The sequence below is a fragment of the Papaver somniferum genome, chromosome 6, assembly GCF_003573695.1.
Source record: "Papaver somniferum cultivar HN1 chromosome 6, ASM357369v1, whole genome shotgun sequence".
Classification (NCBI taxonomy): Eukaryota; Viridiplantae; Streptophyta; class Magnoliopsida; order Ranunculales; family Papaveraceae; genus Papaver; species Papaver somniferum.
In genome coordinates this window covers 4372474-4384447 of record NC_039363.1, presented here as the reverse complement: position 1 = coordinate 4384447, position 11974 = coordinate 4372474, and the positions used below count along the sequence as shown (strand labels likewise).

General features: G+C 36.9%; 1 protein-coding gene across 3 annotated transcripts; it reads left to right on the top strand.

Moving 5' to 3' along the window:
• The first annotated feature begins 244 nt into the window (after positions 1-244).
• On the top strand, positions 245-8183 carry LOC113285351 (probable DNA helicase MCM9). 3 transcript variants are annotated; one of them, XM_026534259.1, is made up of 21 exons: positions 245-369; positions 462-564; positions 665-758; positions 850-988; positions 1080-1146; positions 1248-1422; positions 1570-1669; positions 1841-1938; positions 2158-2223; positions 2428-2520; positions 2956-3072; positions 3699-3771; positions 4112-4178; positions 4518-4599; positions 4922-5043; positions 5132-5202; positions 5692-5801; positions 6289-6336; positions 6415-6567; positions 6687-6850; positions 7788-8183. In XM_026534259.1, exons 1-20 carry the CDS (start codon positions 254-256, stop codon positions 6770-6772), a joined length of 1980 nt encoding a protein of 659 aa, XP_026390044.1. In that variant the 5' UTR covers positions 245-253; the 3' UTR covers positions 6773-6850; positions 7788-8183. The 3 variants fall into 3 exon arrangements, with proteins under 3 accessions (XP_026390044.1, XP_026390045.1, XP_026390046.1); XM_026534260.1 differs by having other exon boundaries at positions 7779-8183; XM_026534261.1 differs by lacking the exons at positions 6687-6850; positions 7788-8183 and having other exon boundaries at positions 6415-6675.
• The last annotated feature ends 3791 nt before the right edge of the window (positions 8184-11974 follow it).

The following is an 11974-nucleotide window of genomic DNA, read 5'->3' as shown; positions in this document are numbered from 1 at the left end:
ACTTAGGAGATTACCCTAACTGACGTGGATGCCCAATCTAGCTGCTAAATTAGAAGACCGTACGGGTTAGCCTTAAGACCTCTCGGCAAACATTTGACAACTAATTTGGAATTTGGATCGAGTCAACACCGAGACAGATTCAGTTTATCACCCCATCCAAGGACTAACCCTCCGGGCCCTCGGCACCGCACGAGCCACTAGTTCTCACCCTTAAAACAAAACAGTGAACTCATTTCCCGCCCTTTCAATAAAAATGGAAGCCAAAATCATCTATCAGTTTTGTAAATTTCTCATCGGAAAGCATTCAGAGCAAATCAAATCAATCATTTCTGCACCAGATACTTTACTTCATTACCCCATCCACATCGAGTAAGAAAAAGAAAACATTAACCCTAATTTTTTTTATAAATCTCTGCAAATGTTAAGGGTTTTAATGATTTTTTTTTTCTATTTTCACTCAGATTTGCAGAATTACTTGACTACGATGTCAATCTCGGTTACCTTATTTACTCAGAACCTGATGAGTCCTTAGGATGGTTTGACCGCGGCGCTTGTCAAGCTCAGGTTCCAAAACCCTAACTCTCTAATTTATTTAATTTACTGTTTCTTTGATCTGTTTCGTGGGAATTTTAGGTTTGTTATTGTGTCTATTTTTGGATTTCAGAGGGTTATTTTGGATGTTGAAGAACAAGGAAATTTTAAGGAATTGGTTCATGTTCGGATTAATATCAGTGATCCTATTTTTATGGAGAATCCAGGTTTGAAGTTTGAAGGCTGTAATTATCCAGAACCCTGTGTTTTACTCGTTTTTTTGATTGATTAATTGGGTTAATTTTTTGGTTTTTGTAGAGGCATGTCCAAGTATTGGAAAAATTAGAGTGAAACATAGGGGGAAGCTTCTCACTCTTAAAGGTACTGTTACTAGGACTGGATCAATTAAGATGATTGAAGGTGAAAGATATTACGAGTGTCGCAAATGCAAATTCAGGTGATTGAGATTTATTTGATTGTTAGATATGTTTCTGTTTCGGTTTTGTTACAAGTCATTTGTTGGATTATTTAATGAAAATGGTTGTTAGGTTCGTGGTTATACCTGAATTTGAAACTGGAAATTCTATTCGGCTTCCATCGTTTTGTGGGTCTGAGGTATTGTGCATTTACGCTACATATCTAACTGAGCTTGGTGATGTTGATATACATCAGCTTTTCTTGAGTTTTTGTTCTCAAAGTGTTTTCGTTTGTTACAGAGGGAGAAATCCTGTGAAGGAACAAGTTTTCAGTTTGTTGAGGGTAGTATAGCATGCCATGATTACCAGGAAATCAAAATCCAAGAGAGCACACAAGTTTTGAGTGTTGGTTCTATACCTCGCTCAATCGCAGTTGTTCTTAAGGATGATCTTGTTGACATTGTTAAAGCTGGAGGTACAATATCTTGTGAAACCCATATGCTTTTTGGTTTCAGTTCGTTGTAATATTTGGTTACAGTTTATGCTTCTCCGCTATTATCATCCAATGTTGTACAAGTTTATTTTCTTTTTGATAAGTTTTCATGATTTCCTATTCCACCAGATGACGTAATTGTCACAGGGGTCTTGACAGCAAAATGGTCATCAGATATGAAGGATGTCCGCTGTGACCTCGATCCTGTATTTGTTGCTAATCATGTGAGGTTGGAATAATATTTTTCTTACATTTGTTGTTAGAACGTGCGATGCTTACAGTAGTGAAGTTATTCCTCTGGAGTCTAAAATGGTGTCTTTAGTTCCTTAACTATGCTATGCTAATGACACTTCTGTTCTTTGTCCTTGTACCATTAACATTAACTTCTTCCTCTTTCCAGGAGAACCAATGAACTAAAAGCGGATATAGATGTTCCTGATGATATTGTACAGAAGTTTGAACAATTTTGGACTGATTTCAAAGACACTCCACTGAAAGGTATCTACAGACTTTAGACTTCTTTGGTTGTGCTAAGCAATGTGTTACTTTGGGAAAAGGAGAAGTCATTTGTCGGGGCCAGATTTTTGTCAAGTGGAGACAAAAATAACTGAAGTTATCAGTAGATTTCCTAAATGTATAAATTCTAACTTCATATTGGGGCTTTACTTGAGTTTCAAACTGTAGTTGACTGACATTTGAAACTTTAAACTTTTGCAGGAAGGAACGCCATACTGCAAGGCATATGCCCACAAATTTTCGGACTCTTTACAGTGAAGCTTGCAGGTAGAGTGATGATGTACCATTCCTGTTTTTTTTTTTTTTTTTTTTGGAAATTTACTAAAGAATAGTTCTCTCGACTTTGCATAGAGTTGGGGTCTTCGATATAAGAAAACCTAAAAACATGAGATGGTGTCTTTTGATTCTTGAATCTGAAGAGAGTTGTTACTGACTAGATACCACTCTGCTTTTTGTTTGTTCGACTATTAGTTGCTTTAACATTGATTGGAGGGGTACAACATGTTGATGCTTGTGGTACTAAAGTACGAGGGGATTCTCACTTGCTTTTAGTGGGGGACCCAGGTACTCTCCTGCACTTTTAAAACTCTACACTGTTTTGACTTTTTCTGGATCTTACTTCTGAATCAGATATTAGATTGGGATGCATCTACATTTGCAAAACGTAATAAGCTGGGAAAGTGGTATCCTAGATCTGGGCCATGCCTATAGGATTACTGGATCTGAAGTTGTGTAGTTTGGGCTGCTACCTCTGGACAGAACGTTTATTCCGAGTGGCTTATGTTAAAAATTCATGCCACGATGTTAATAACTTAATATTGGAATGTTTTACCTTGTCTTTGGTTTGATTGGGTCCCATGGTTGGAATGGGGCTCATCAGAAATCAAATCCATCTTATATGCTGACCAGATAAGTTGCTTATATAGTATAAGTAGCAAATTGTGGTATTTTGTAGGATTAAGAAAGATACTAATATTTACGTTGATTATGAACTCACAGGTACTGGAAAGTCCCAGTTTATGAAGTTTGCTGCTAAGTTGAGCAATAGATCTGTCATGACTACGGGATTGGGAAGCACGAGCGCCGGATTAACCGTCACTGCAGTGAAAGATGGAGGTCGGTTTTGACTTACCTGTTGGTCATTTATTATGATACTATAGCTTCATATTATTTCGCGTTAGTATATGCTGGGTTCCCCTGATAAGTTTGCACATGCCATAAATTGCATTTTATCGTTTGTTGTACTCAAGCAAATCCATTCTTGATTTCCATCCAGCAACGCGGTCCTTTTGAATTTATCTGTGAACTATTAATGACATCGCATTCACCTTATAAGGATAGGATCTTAAACAAATCGCTTCAAATATAACTTATTTCTATTATCAGCTATTAATTAAAAAATAAAGTAAACGCTTAACTAGATCCATTCAGACGCATATCAGACATAAACAATCTACAGTACATTGGAATGTGAAAATCATAGTTAGATATCCTCACAGAATAGAGACGTGCAAAGATTTTGTAGGATTGTCCTGCAACTTAGGATGGTTGCAACAATCTTTTCAAGGAACATTTTACTGCTGTTAGTGGTACAGTTTCTAACTTATCATGCTACGGGTTTATTGCTAGTGTATTTCGTCAAAACAAAGTATCAAGTGTTTTACTCTTAACGATGTATGCGGTAATGTTCCCTTCTTTCATTGTTGATGAAATTGTTATTCATACATCAAAATAATCTTCAGGAGAATGGATGTTAGAGGCTGGCGCCCTTGTCCTGGCAGATGGTGGAATTTGCTGCATAGATGAATTCGACAGGTACTTGGCTTATGTCTTTAATGGCTGTCTATGTAGCTTTTAACTTCTTGCACATCTTGCTCGCCATCTAAGGCATCCCTTGCATCGTTTAACTGAGAAAACATTATTTTTTTTAGTTATGTTTGTGAAATTGTTTTTTGTGTCACACTGACGATATTCCACTAACCATTGGATTACATGACTATAGGCTTCCTTTAGTAGGAGGTGTCCTAATCATCTTTAGTCCAGCAATGAACTATTTGAAGTTTGTCTTGTTTAATACTCATAGATGACTGATGACTGTGTTCCTAATATTGGTAACTGATATCTACAACTATGTTTTTTTTCCTTCCCGTTGAAGCATGCGAGAACATGACAGGGCAACAATTCATGAAGCCATGGAACAACAGACCATAAGTGTTGCAAAGGTATCTTGCACCAATTTTTATGTTTAACTGCAGTTTATTAATGTCACTATTTTGTGGGTTGCAAGTCATGTGAGTTCAATTAAAAACCAATAGGCTTTATAGTCCGATAACCTATATAGTAAATTCTGGTTCAACTACTAGAATTCTTGCACTTCCAAATCAGTAGTATATGTACTATCCTTGGTCTTTCTAGAAAAAATGTGTTTTTTTGATTGCTTTAGTGCTCAAATTAAAGATCAAGATGTCTTGCTTTGGATAAAAGTATTTGTTTTCTTTGTCACTGTGTTGATTTTCAGAAGGTACTTCAGCTTAAAAGTATGATGTATGATTGTTTGTCAGGCTGGTCTTGTTACGACTCTTAGTACCAGGACTATTGTATTTGGTGCGACAAATGCAAAAGGGCAGTATGATCCCACTAAAAGTATCCTTCCATTCAGATATTCTTACTATTGTGACTAATTACGGAGGGATTTTCATTTAATTTGTTTTGGGGGTTTAAGGACAATGAGCTTTATTCTTCTTATATACCCCTCGTGCGTCTTAGCTATTAACACATTAATGCTGAATATTTGCTGGGGTATATAGTTAACCTAGCAATTAGCTTGGCTCTGTTCGGGTCAGCAGTGTAGGAATGAACAGGGTGAGGTTTTTCCAGGTTTGGATTATGGTGCAGTATTGATGATTTATCAGATTGAGGTTCACATTCTGATTTATTTTTTCAATTTCCTTAACCAATTCTGTAGCTTTATCTGTCAATACTACACTCTCTGGACCCTTACTGAGCAGATTTGATATAGTCCTTGTCCTCTTGGACACCAAAAACCCAGAATGGGATGCAATTGTTTCATCTCACATTTTAGCGGAGGTAAATTTGCTACTATACTTGATTCAAAGAGATTCCTTCAATCTTTATGAGATGTAGCTGACTGGAATCATTTTCTGAAACTAATCAGCAAGGAGAATCAGAAACGGGGAGGAGTGATGAAGATTTATCAACTGTCTGGCCATTACCCATGCTTCAAAGGTAAAAACATCTTGAAAGCATCTACTGTTTAATTCATCTAAAGCATTATTTGGGGTAAAAAGTTCTTAAAGATCCCAATTCGTGCGGGCCCTCATGGGGAATGATCCAATGCCTTATTCATAGTCTTGGTTAGTGGAAGGAGATCTTCAAAATAAAGCAGCCCATTCTGAAATAGTATTTTCCTTGATGACTTGGTGGGAGTCCTAGATCAAATGAACATAGTTCTTAATGTTGATTGCATCGACCTTTGATGGGCAACGTTTGCTAGTAATACTGCATACTAGCATCATGTGCGTAAACCATTAGAAGCATTTTCGTCAGATTTCCAACTTCAGAGATACTAGAAAAAATACAACAAACTATTCTAAGAGAGTCCAAAAAAGATCTCGATACCCTCTTAAGAATTACTCAAAGTTACTATGCCAATAGCATCTGGATTTGGTTATATTGCTAGAAAAATTAGTACTTACTGGCTTCTATTTTGCGCAGGTACATTCATTATGTAAAAGGACACTTCAGACCTGTTTTAACAAAGGAAGCTGAAGGTATTATCTCAAGTTATTATCAACTCCAGCGAAGAACAGCAACAGAGAATGCAGGTTTGCTGATTCCAGAAAGCTTTCCGAATCGATCTGTGACAAATACATTTGCTGCATAAGAGTTGAAGCCTTAACCAAATACTCATGAACTCATGGTCATTATAAGGATATGACCCTTTGAGTAGACCTACCAAGGAGTCACGTTTAGTTTAGCCTGTTAAAGTTCGCTGGGCAGAAAAGCTCCACCCATAACTCACTCTTGTTTAAAGTTAGTTAGGTTCCTCAGACCCAAGCCTGGCTACCTTTACTATTTCCTCGTATGAAAATAAGGCAGGAACAAGCATTGCTTTCATCCTTGCTGGTAATGCTCAGCGGCTCAGAGGTAGAGGTAACCCTGTGCTGATTACTGACTAGTCACAAGTGGAGTTAGGGTTGGCTTGAAACATGTCATAAATCATAATTAAGGACGGCACATTGGTTAGGTTATGTCTTACTAGGATTTCCTATGAGATTCATTATTCCTTCATGGAATTTTTTTACTGTGCAGCAAGGACCACTGTGCGTATGCTTGAAAGTTTAATACGACTAGCCCAAGGTAATTGTAAATTGCATGAAGCATGTGTAGTACATCATGTTCGAGCTTTTCCTGATTTGATGCTTCTTGTTTTTACAGCACATGCAAGACTCATGTTCAGAAATGAGGTCACTCGGCTTGATGCTACAGCTGCCATTCTGTGCATAGAGTCGTCCATGACCACCTCAGCTATAGTGGACAGCGTCGGCAATGCACTGCATTCAAATTTTGCTGAAAATCCAGATCAAGAATGTATCCTAGCAATTCTGAGTCTTATATATCAAACTATAATATGTAGTGTTGCACTTTAGAAGTATATACATGCCTCTACTAAAGTTTCTTTGTTGTATCCTTGAAAAAATGCACAATAGATGCTAAACAAGAAAAATTGATCTTAGAAAGGCTGAAATCAGACTCACTTGATGAATTTCGATACATAAACAGCCAGGAAGGATGAATATCCAGGTGACAGAATGTATAAAAGTTCAAGGCATTTTTCGTAGTCTACCTCTTTGAATCACCACTGCTTACACAGGTAAGATTCACTCAAGCTTGGACTTTAAATTTCTACTGGGCACCATATAAAATACCACTGTTGACTTTGCAGTGATGATTTATGCAGTTTGTACCTCATGGTCCATATTCTGGTCACATGCAATTGTTTTTTTTACTGTTATATTAGATTTTATGAGATACTGACCAAGTTTTTACATTCCCTTGTCTAAACTAGATGCTTTTTCATGATTTCATCCATCCCTTTCCCAAGCTTTTATCATGTATCAGCATCCTTTTTGTCCATGCAGCCTCTCATTTTCATCTTTTCTTCTTTTGTTTCTATCGTAAACGTGTAACCACAAAAAACCCATAAAATGTAACTTGATGCAACTGTTATTAGGAACCATGTTAGCACCCACCACCACAAATAACACTGACTCCCACCTCGACCATCTGGATTTGGGCCAATGCGTAGTGTTCTATCATGATGGGTTTGTACCTGTGCATACCCAATCTTTTGTACCACATGAGAAGTCTCTCTCAGCCTATGTGGTACTAACGTAAAGCTGCAAGCCACAACCACATCAACAGTTTGACCAAATTCGTGGTAGATTCTATCTAACAAGTTTTTCCCTTATTGATCAACTTAGTGTGAATTGAATCTCTAAACATGATTGCCATTGTGGTTCTCTTGATCTTCAAGGTTTTTATGCTTGTAACTTTTTATCCATAATAGATCTCAATTTTAGGGTAGGAAAGGGAATTCAATTTATACATTACTGAAAAATCTATCAAGTTCTTTATTCATTTCATTAGAAATTTGCAACGATAAGTAGAATGCAGTGGTGAAATTTAGTAATATTATGGTTTGCTTAAATGAGGTGGCTAAGTGAAGCTATCAACATTGCTATCTTTCCAGTTAAGTATAGTGTATTGTTTGAAGCACTTACTCATCGGTCTCTTACTAGTCTTATCAGGTGGCGACACAGAAATTTACTTCATTCTTTACTACTCAAGAACACATTAGACCCACACCAATGGTCATTGGACCCGTCAACAGCACCTCGACTGCAGCTACTCACTGGTTAAAGTCCCTCGCAACTACATATACGTACTGAAAGTTTCAATTCGTTTTCCTCTTTTCCCACCTAGTTCAATTCGACTGCACGCTTCTGCATAACTTTTTTGGACACACCAACTGCATTCAATGGATCCATTTCGTGTAAATTTTTAGGGTTATTCATTTTCTTGTAGATATTGTACACGCCAATTAACAATCACATAGTATACTTTTCTTTTGGTTGTACATTACCTGATTCCCATGACAACTACACGAATTTAGGCGCTCTGTTATTCCCATGATAAGATTCAAAATAATTTTGATTTGGGATGATTATTTTCTGCTACCAAGATCTCTATCGGAGTACATATTCTCTGACAACGACACCATCTCGAAGCGGGTCCGACCTAATGAATTTAGGCATACTGGTCTGGCATGGTTGTTGGTGAACTGAAGCCAGCTACAAGTAGGTATTTGATGGCTTTGGTTCGTATGGGTGAGTTGAGGCTCAAGCCATGTTTTATCATCAATGAACAGGAAAGTTGGAATTTAGCCCGAGTATAGACGTCATTTTCTTGATAGCAACCTAAGACACTGAAAATGTGAAACCCCATAGGTGGGGTTGGCGCCCATAGTAATATTTTGGCCCTATTAGTAGTGTTGTCATGTGTGAACGAGTAAAAGAGTGGATGTGGGGGCAATTGAAACAACGACATGACGATATCTGTATAGTTCCTTTTTTTAGATGCCACGGTCAAACATGGCTGACGATATCCCCGTCCTAAAGGGGGGATGCACTGGAGATGAAACTTAGACAAACTTATCCTATAAGGGGTCTTATTGCTCTTATCTCCCTCTAGAAGCAAAAAAAATATCTAGGTTGTGTGGATTTATATCGGTTCAGTTGTCATAGAGTTTATTTTCTCCAAAGTTGACACTCACCAGACGTGTTGGAGATTGCGTATAAAAGAGCTGAAACCTGATCAGTGACATGGTCAGATGAAGATTTTATAAGCCATATGTTATCACAGATTCTTGGTCATGCTCATTCAGAGACCTGTTTTAGTGCATTAAGAAGCAGCATGAAACCGATTTTTTGGCTACCGATAAAGGATTTCTTTGATCAGTAAAGAATTTTGGTGCTGATGAATTTCGAGCTCAGTTCACATCATCCCAACAGGTCATTTTCCTACCGAACAACATGTAACAGAAAAAAGGATCCAGAAAAGTAAAAGTTACTAGATATTGATTTTCTAACTTTACCGGGGGTTGATCTGCGAACAGAGAAGTATAAATAAAAGTTAGTGACCACACAATTTCAAAACGATTTCTAGGAACAAAAAATTTCACATTTTATGAAATAATTTGTCTTTGCCTGGAATTGACTTGTGTTTATCGTATCCAAGTATCCAAACGTGTCTATGTAGAGGCATTATCAAAGCGATCTCTTTCCTAGGAAAAAAGAGAATCCAAAAAAGTAGAATTTACTAGATATTGATTCTGTAACTTTACTGGGGGGAGTCATTTGTGCAACGATCAGAGAAGTATAAATAAAAGTTAGTGCATGAAAATTACTGGAATGAAATGACTATGGTCTATTAGTTTTATCCAATATCTTTATCACCTCAAGCCAGCCATCTAGTAGCTACTGGAACTTGTTTAAAGATAGAAATTCCGAGTTTCCGAATCTCATTAAAGGGGTGGGTTGTAAACCGATTGGCAGATCCAAAGGGGCATATATGCACGGCACAAATTGATAGTGAGAGCTTATTGGGTGTGTTCGTTTGATGTATGTCGTCCTAGGTGTGGGTCCCATACCCATGCAGCACTACCTAACCATAGACAAAACTTGAGTGCATTCTTATATGGTCCAACTTTATCCATTTTGTGGCACCGTCATCGGCATCAGATGACTTGTAATACGTATATGCACCGAACTTTTGAGTTATTTTTCTGATTACTAAGAAATTTAGTGCTGGCGAGTTTTAAACTGATGTCACTGGTAGCATCACCCAATAACCCTACTATTGTTATATATGCAATTGTTTTTCTTCTCTTTTGGAGTGTGGCAACATCCAATGTTGATTTGAAATGAGACTAATTCCGGTAAACTGCTAGCATTGGATATGGAGAATTTGAGATCCAAGTGTCACTTTCGTTTGCGAAACATAAAATTGGGGGTGGGTAGGGAGAGACTGGAAGAAGGTCTTGTTAATGTCAGCATCTTCATTCTCTGTATTTTGTAGGACCGTGAATTGTTACTAGCCAGCCAACCATGAACGACTTTTTAGTTTGCTTGCAAGTTGCAATGCTTCTTTCAATTTTAAATAAATTGATTATACAAATATATAATCAATAACCTAATTATGTCATAAAATAGGATAATAAAAAGATCCTAAAACTAGGTCTCATGAGCATTCGACTTGGCGAGATGCGGGAAAAAACGTGGTCTAACACTGAACGGATACATTTTTTTTTTCTTGGTGACGACGGGTTATAAGAATTTTTCGTATGCCAGGGAGAATGGAACACCTAGATGATATGACAATGAAAGGAGACATTTTAATAAAATTAAATCCATTTCAGAGAGATTACCACACGCAATGAGCTAGGATACGTTTTACTAATTAATTTGTTGATTTTTTCATCTTATAATTTGGCTTAAGTCACACCTCTAAGTGCTACCATTTTCTTTCTTCTTTCTGTAATGTCATATTCCAAACAGCCATATCATCTCAACTCCCTGGTCATAATCTTGTTTACCGTCCAAGTATACTTTGTTTAACATAGAAATTTTTTTAGTTAGATCCTCAGACAGGTCGGTTGAACCTTTTGTTGGATTTTTTTTTTGATCGATAAAAACTTTGTATCGACGAGTTTTAAACTCAGTTTGTTAATGTTATTTCCCGATAAATTTATCACTGTACTACGTGGTGTAAGTAGTATTATAGAATAGTCTAACGTTTGTGTAATCAATAAAAAATTGATTCGCATTCACGATAATTACAAGGATGATTTAAGCTCAGTTATTTCTTTCTTATATACTTGTATGAAATGATTTCAAAGAAATAAAATGATTATCATCTTTTGAGCTCTCTGATGAGGTGATTGCGTTTAGGGTGACAATTTAGGTGCGCACGATCTCTCATTATCAAAAGAAGACACTGATTATGGTTCTTCTTTGTGGAGCATTAAGAATACAGCCCCATGATTACTACAAAAGAATATTCATTTTAATCTTAGATTTTGCTCCTAAAAAGCTTGGAATTTTTTGTTCCCGAACTCGATTATATGGCCCATATCGGCATATAATATGAACCAAGTTGATGAAACAGTTCAAACATACAAGAATAGTCTCATTACTCATCAGTGACTGAGGAAAACTTTGTACTAGCTTTGGCGCAACACTTGGGGTTGGGGTATACTGATCTTACTATCTCGTTCTCGATCAACTTGAAAACGTCGTCCACGCCATTATTTATGCATTGAAGATATAATAGAATAAAAACAGAGCTAATCTCTTTTTGATTCATTTCTGCACTATTTTTATGATATCCTCTTTGGATTTTCTACTGGTGTTTGTTTATGATCTACTATAATGATGTAGTAACAATCTTTTTTCTTATTTTATAGAAGATCATCGACACTTTCCGAAGTGAATGGAAGAAAATCATTGACAACGTAAATGGTAGGGAAAACTTATAATAGTGTTGTATATATAAGTTTAAATAACTTTTGTGTTGCAAATAGATTAATGCAATTTGTCTTGGAAGAACAATGTTGAAGGGATTAATACAAGTTATATGACGAGCTGTTAGAGCAGTTCCTATGGACTCAATAAATTGTTCATTTTGTTCCCATTATGAACTCAACAAACATGAAAAACGGATGGGCAAACCAATAAATTTTAGGGTTTGTTGAGTGTGGCACTAGACCAAACACACGCTTGATGAAAAACTGGCGGTGGTACCAAACACGCTGGCGTGTGATCCTAAACCGGTAGTTTTTCCTTCACACGCCAGCGTCTGAAGTGAATCCTCTAACGTGTGATCCAAAATCGCGACCAGCAAAATCTGGACGGCTGAAAAATCTTGTCATCCAACG

Bases quoted from the DNA above. Each gene is read 5' to 3' on its own strand.
- LOC113285351 (XM_026534259.1), top strand. From the start codon at position 254: ATGGAAGCCAAAATCATCTATCAGTTTTGTAAATTTCTCATCGGAAAG. The intron at 2,521-2,955 runs GTACTCTCCTGC...ATGAACTCACAG, and splicing joins GCTTTTAGTGGGGGACCCAG to GTACTGGAAAGTCCCAGTTT. The intron at 4,600-4,921 runs GTATCCTTCCAT...CCAATTCTGTAG, and splicing joins GCAGTATGATCCCACTAAAA to CTTTATCTGTCAATACTACA.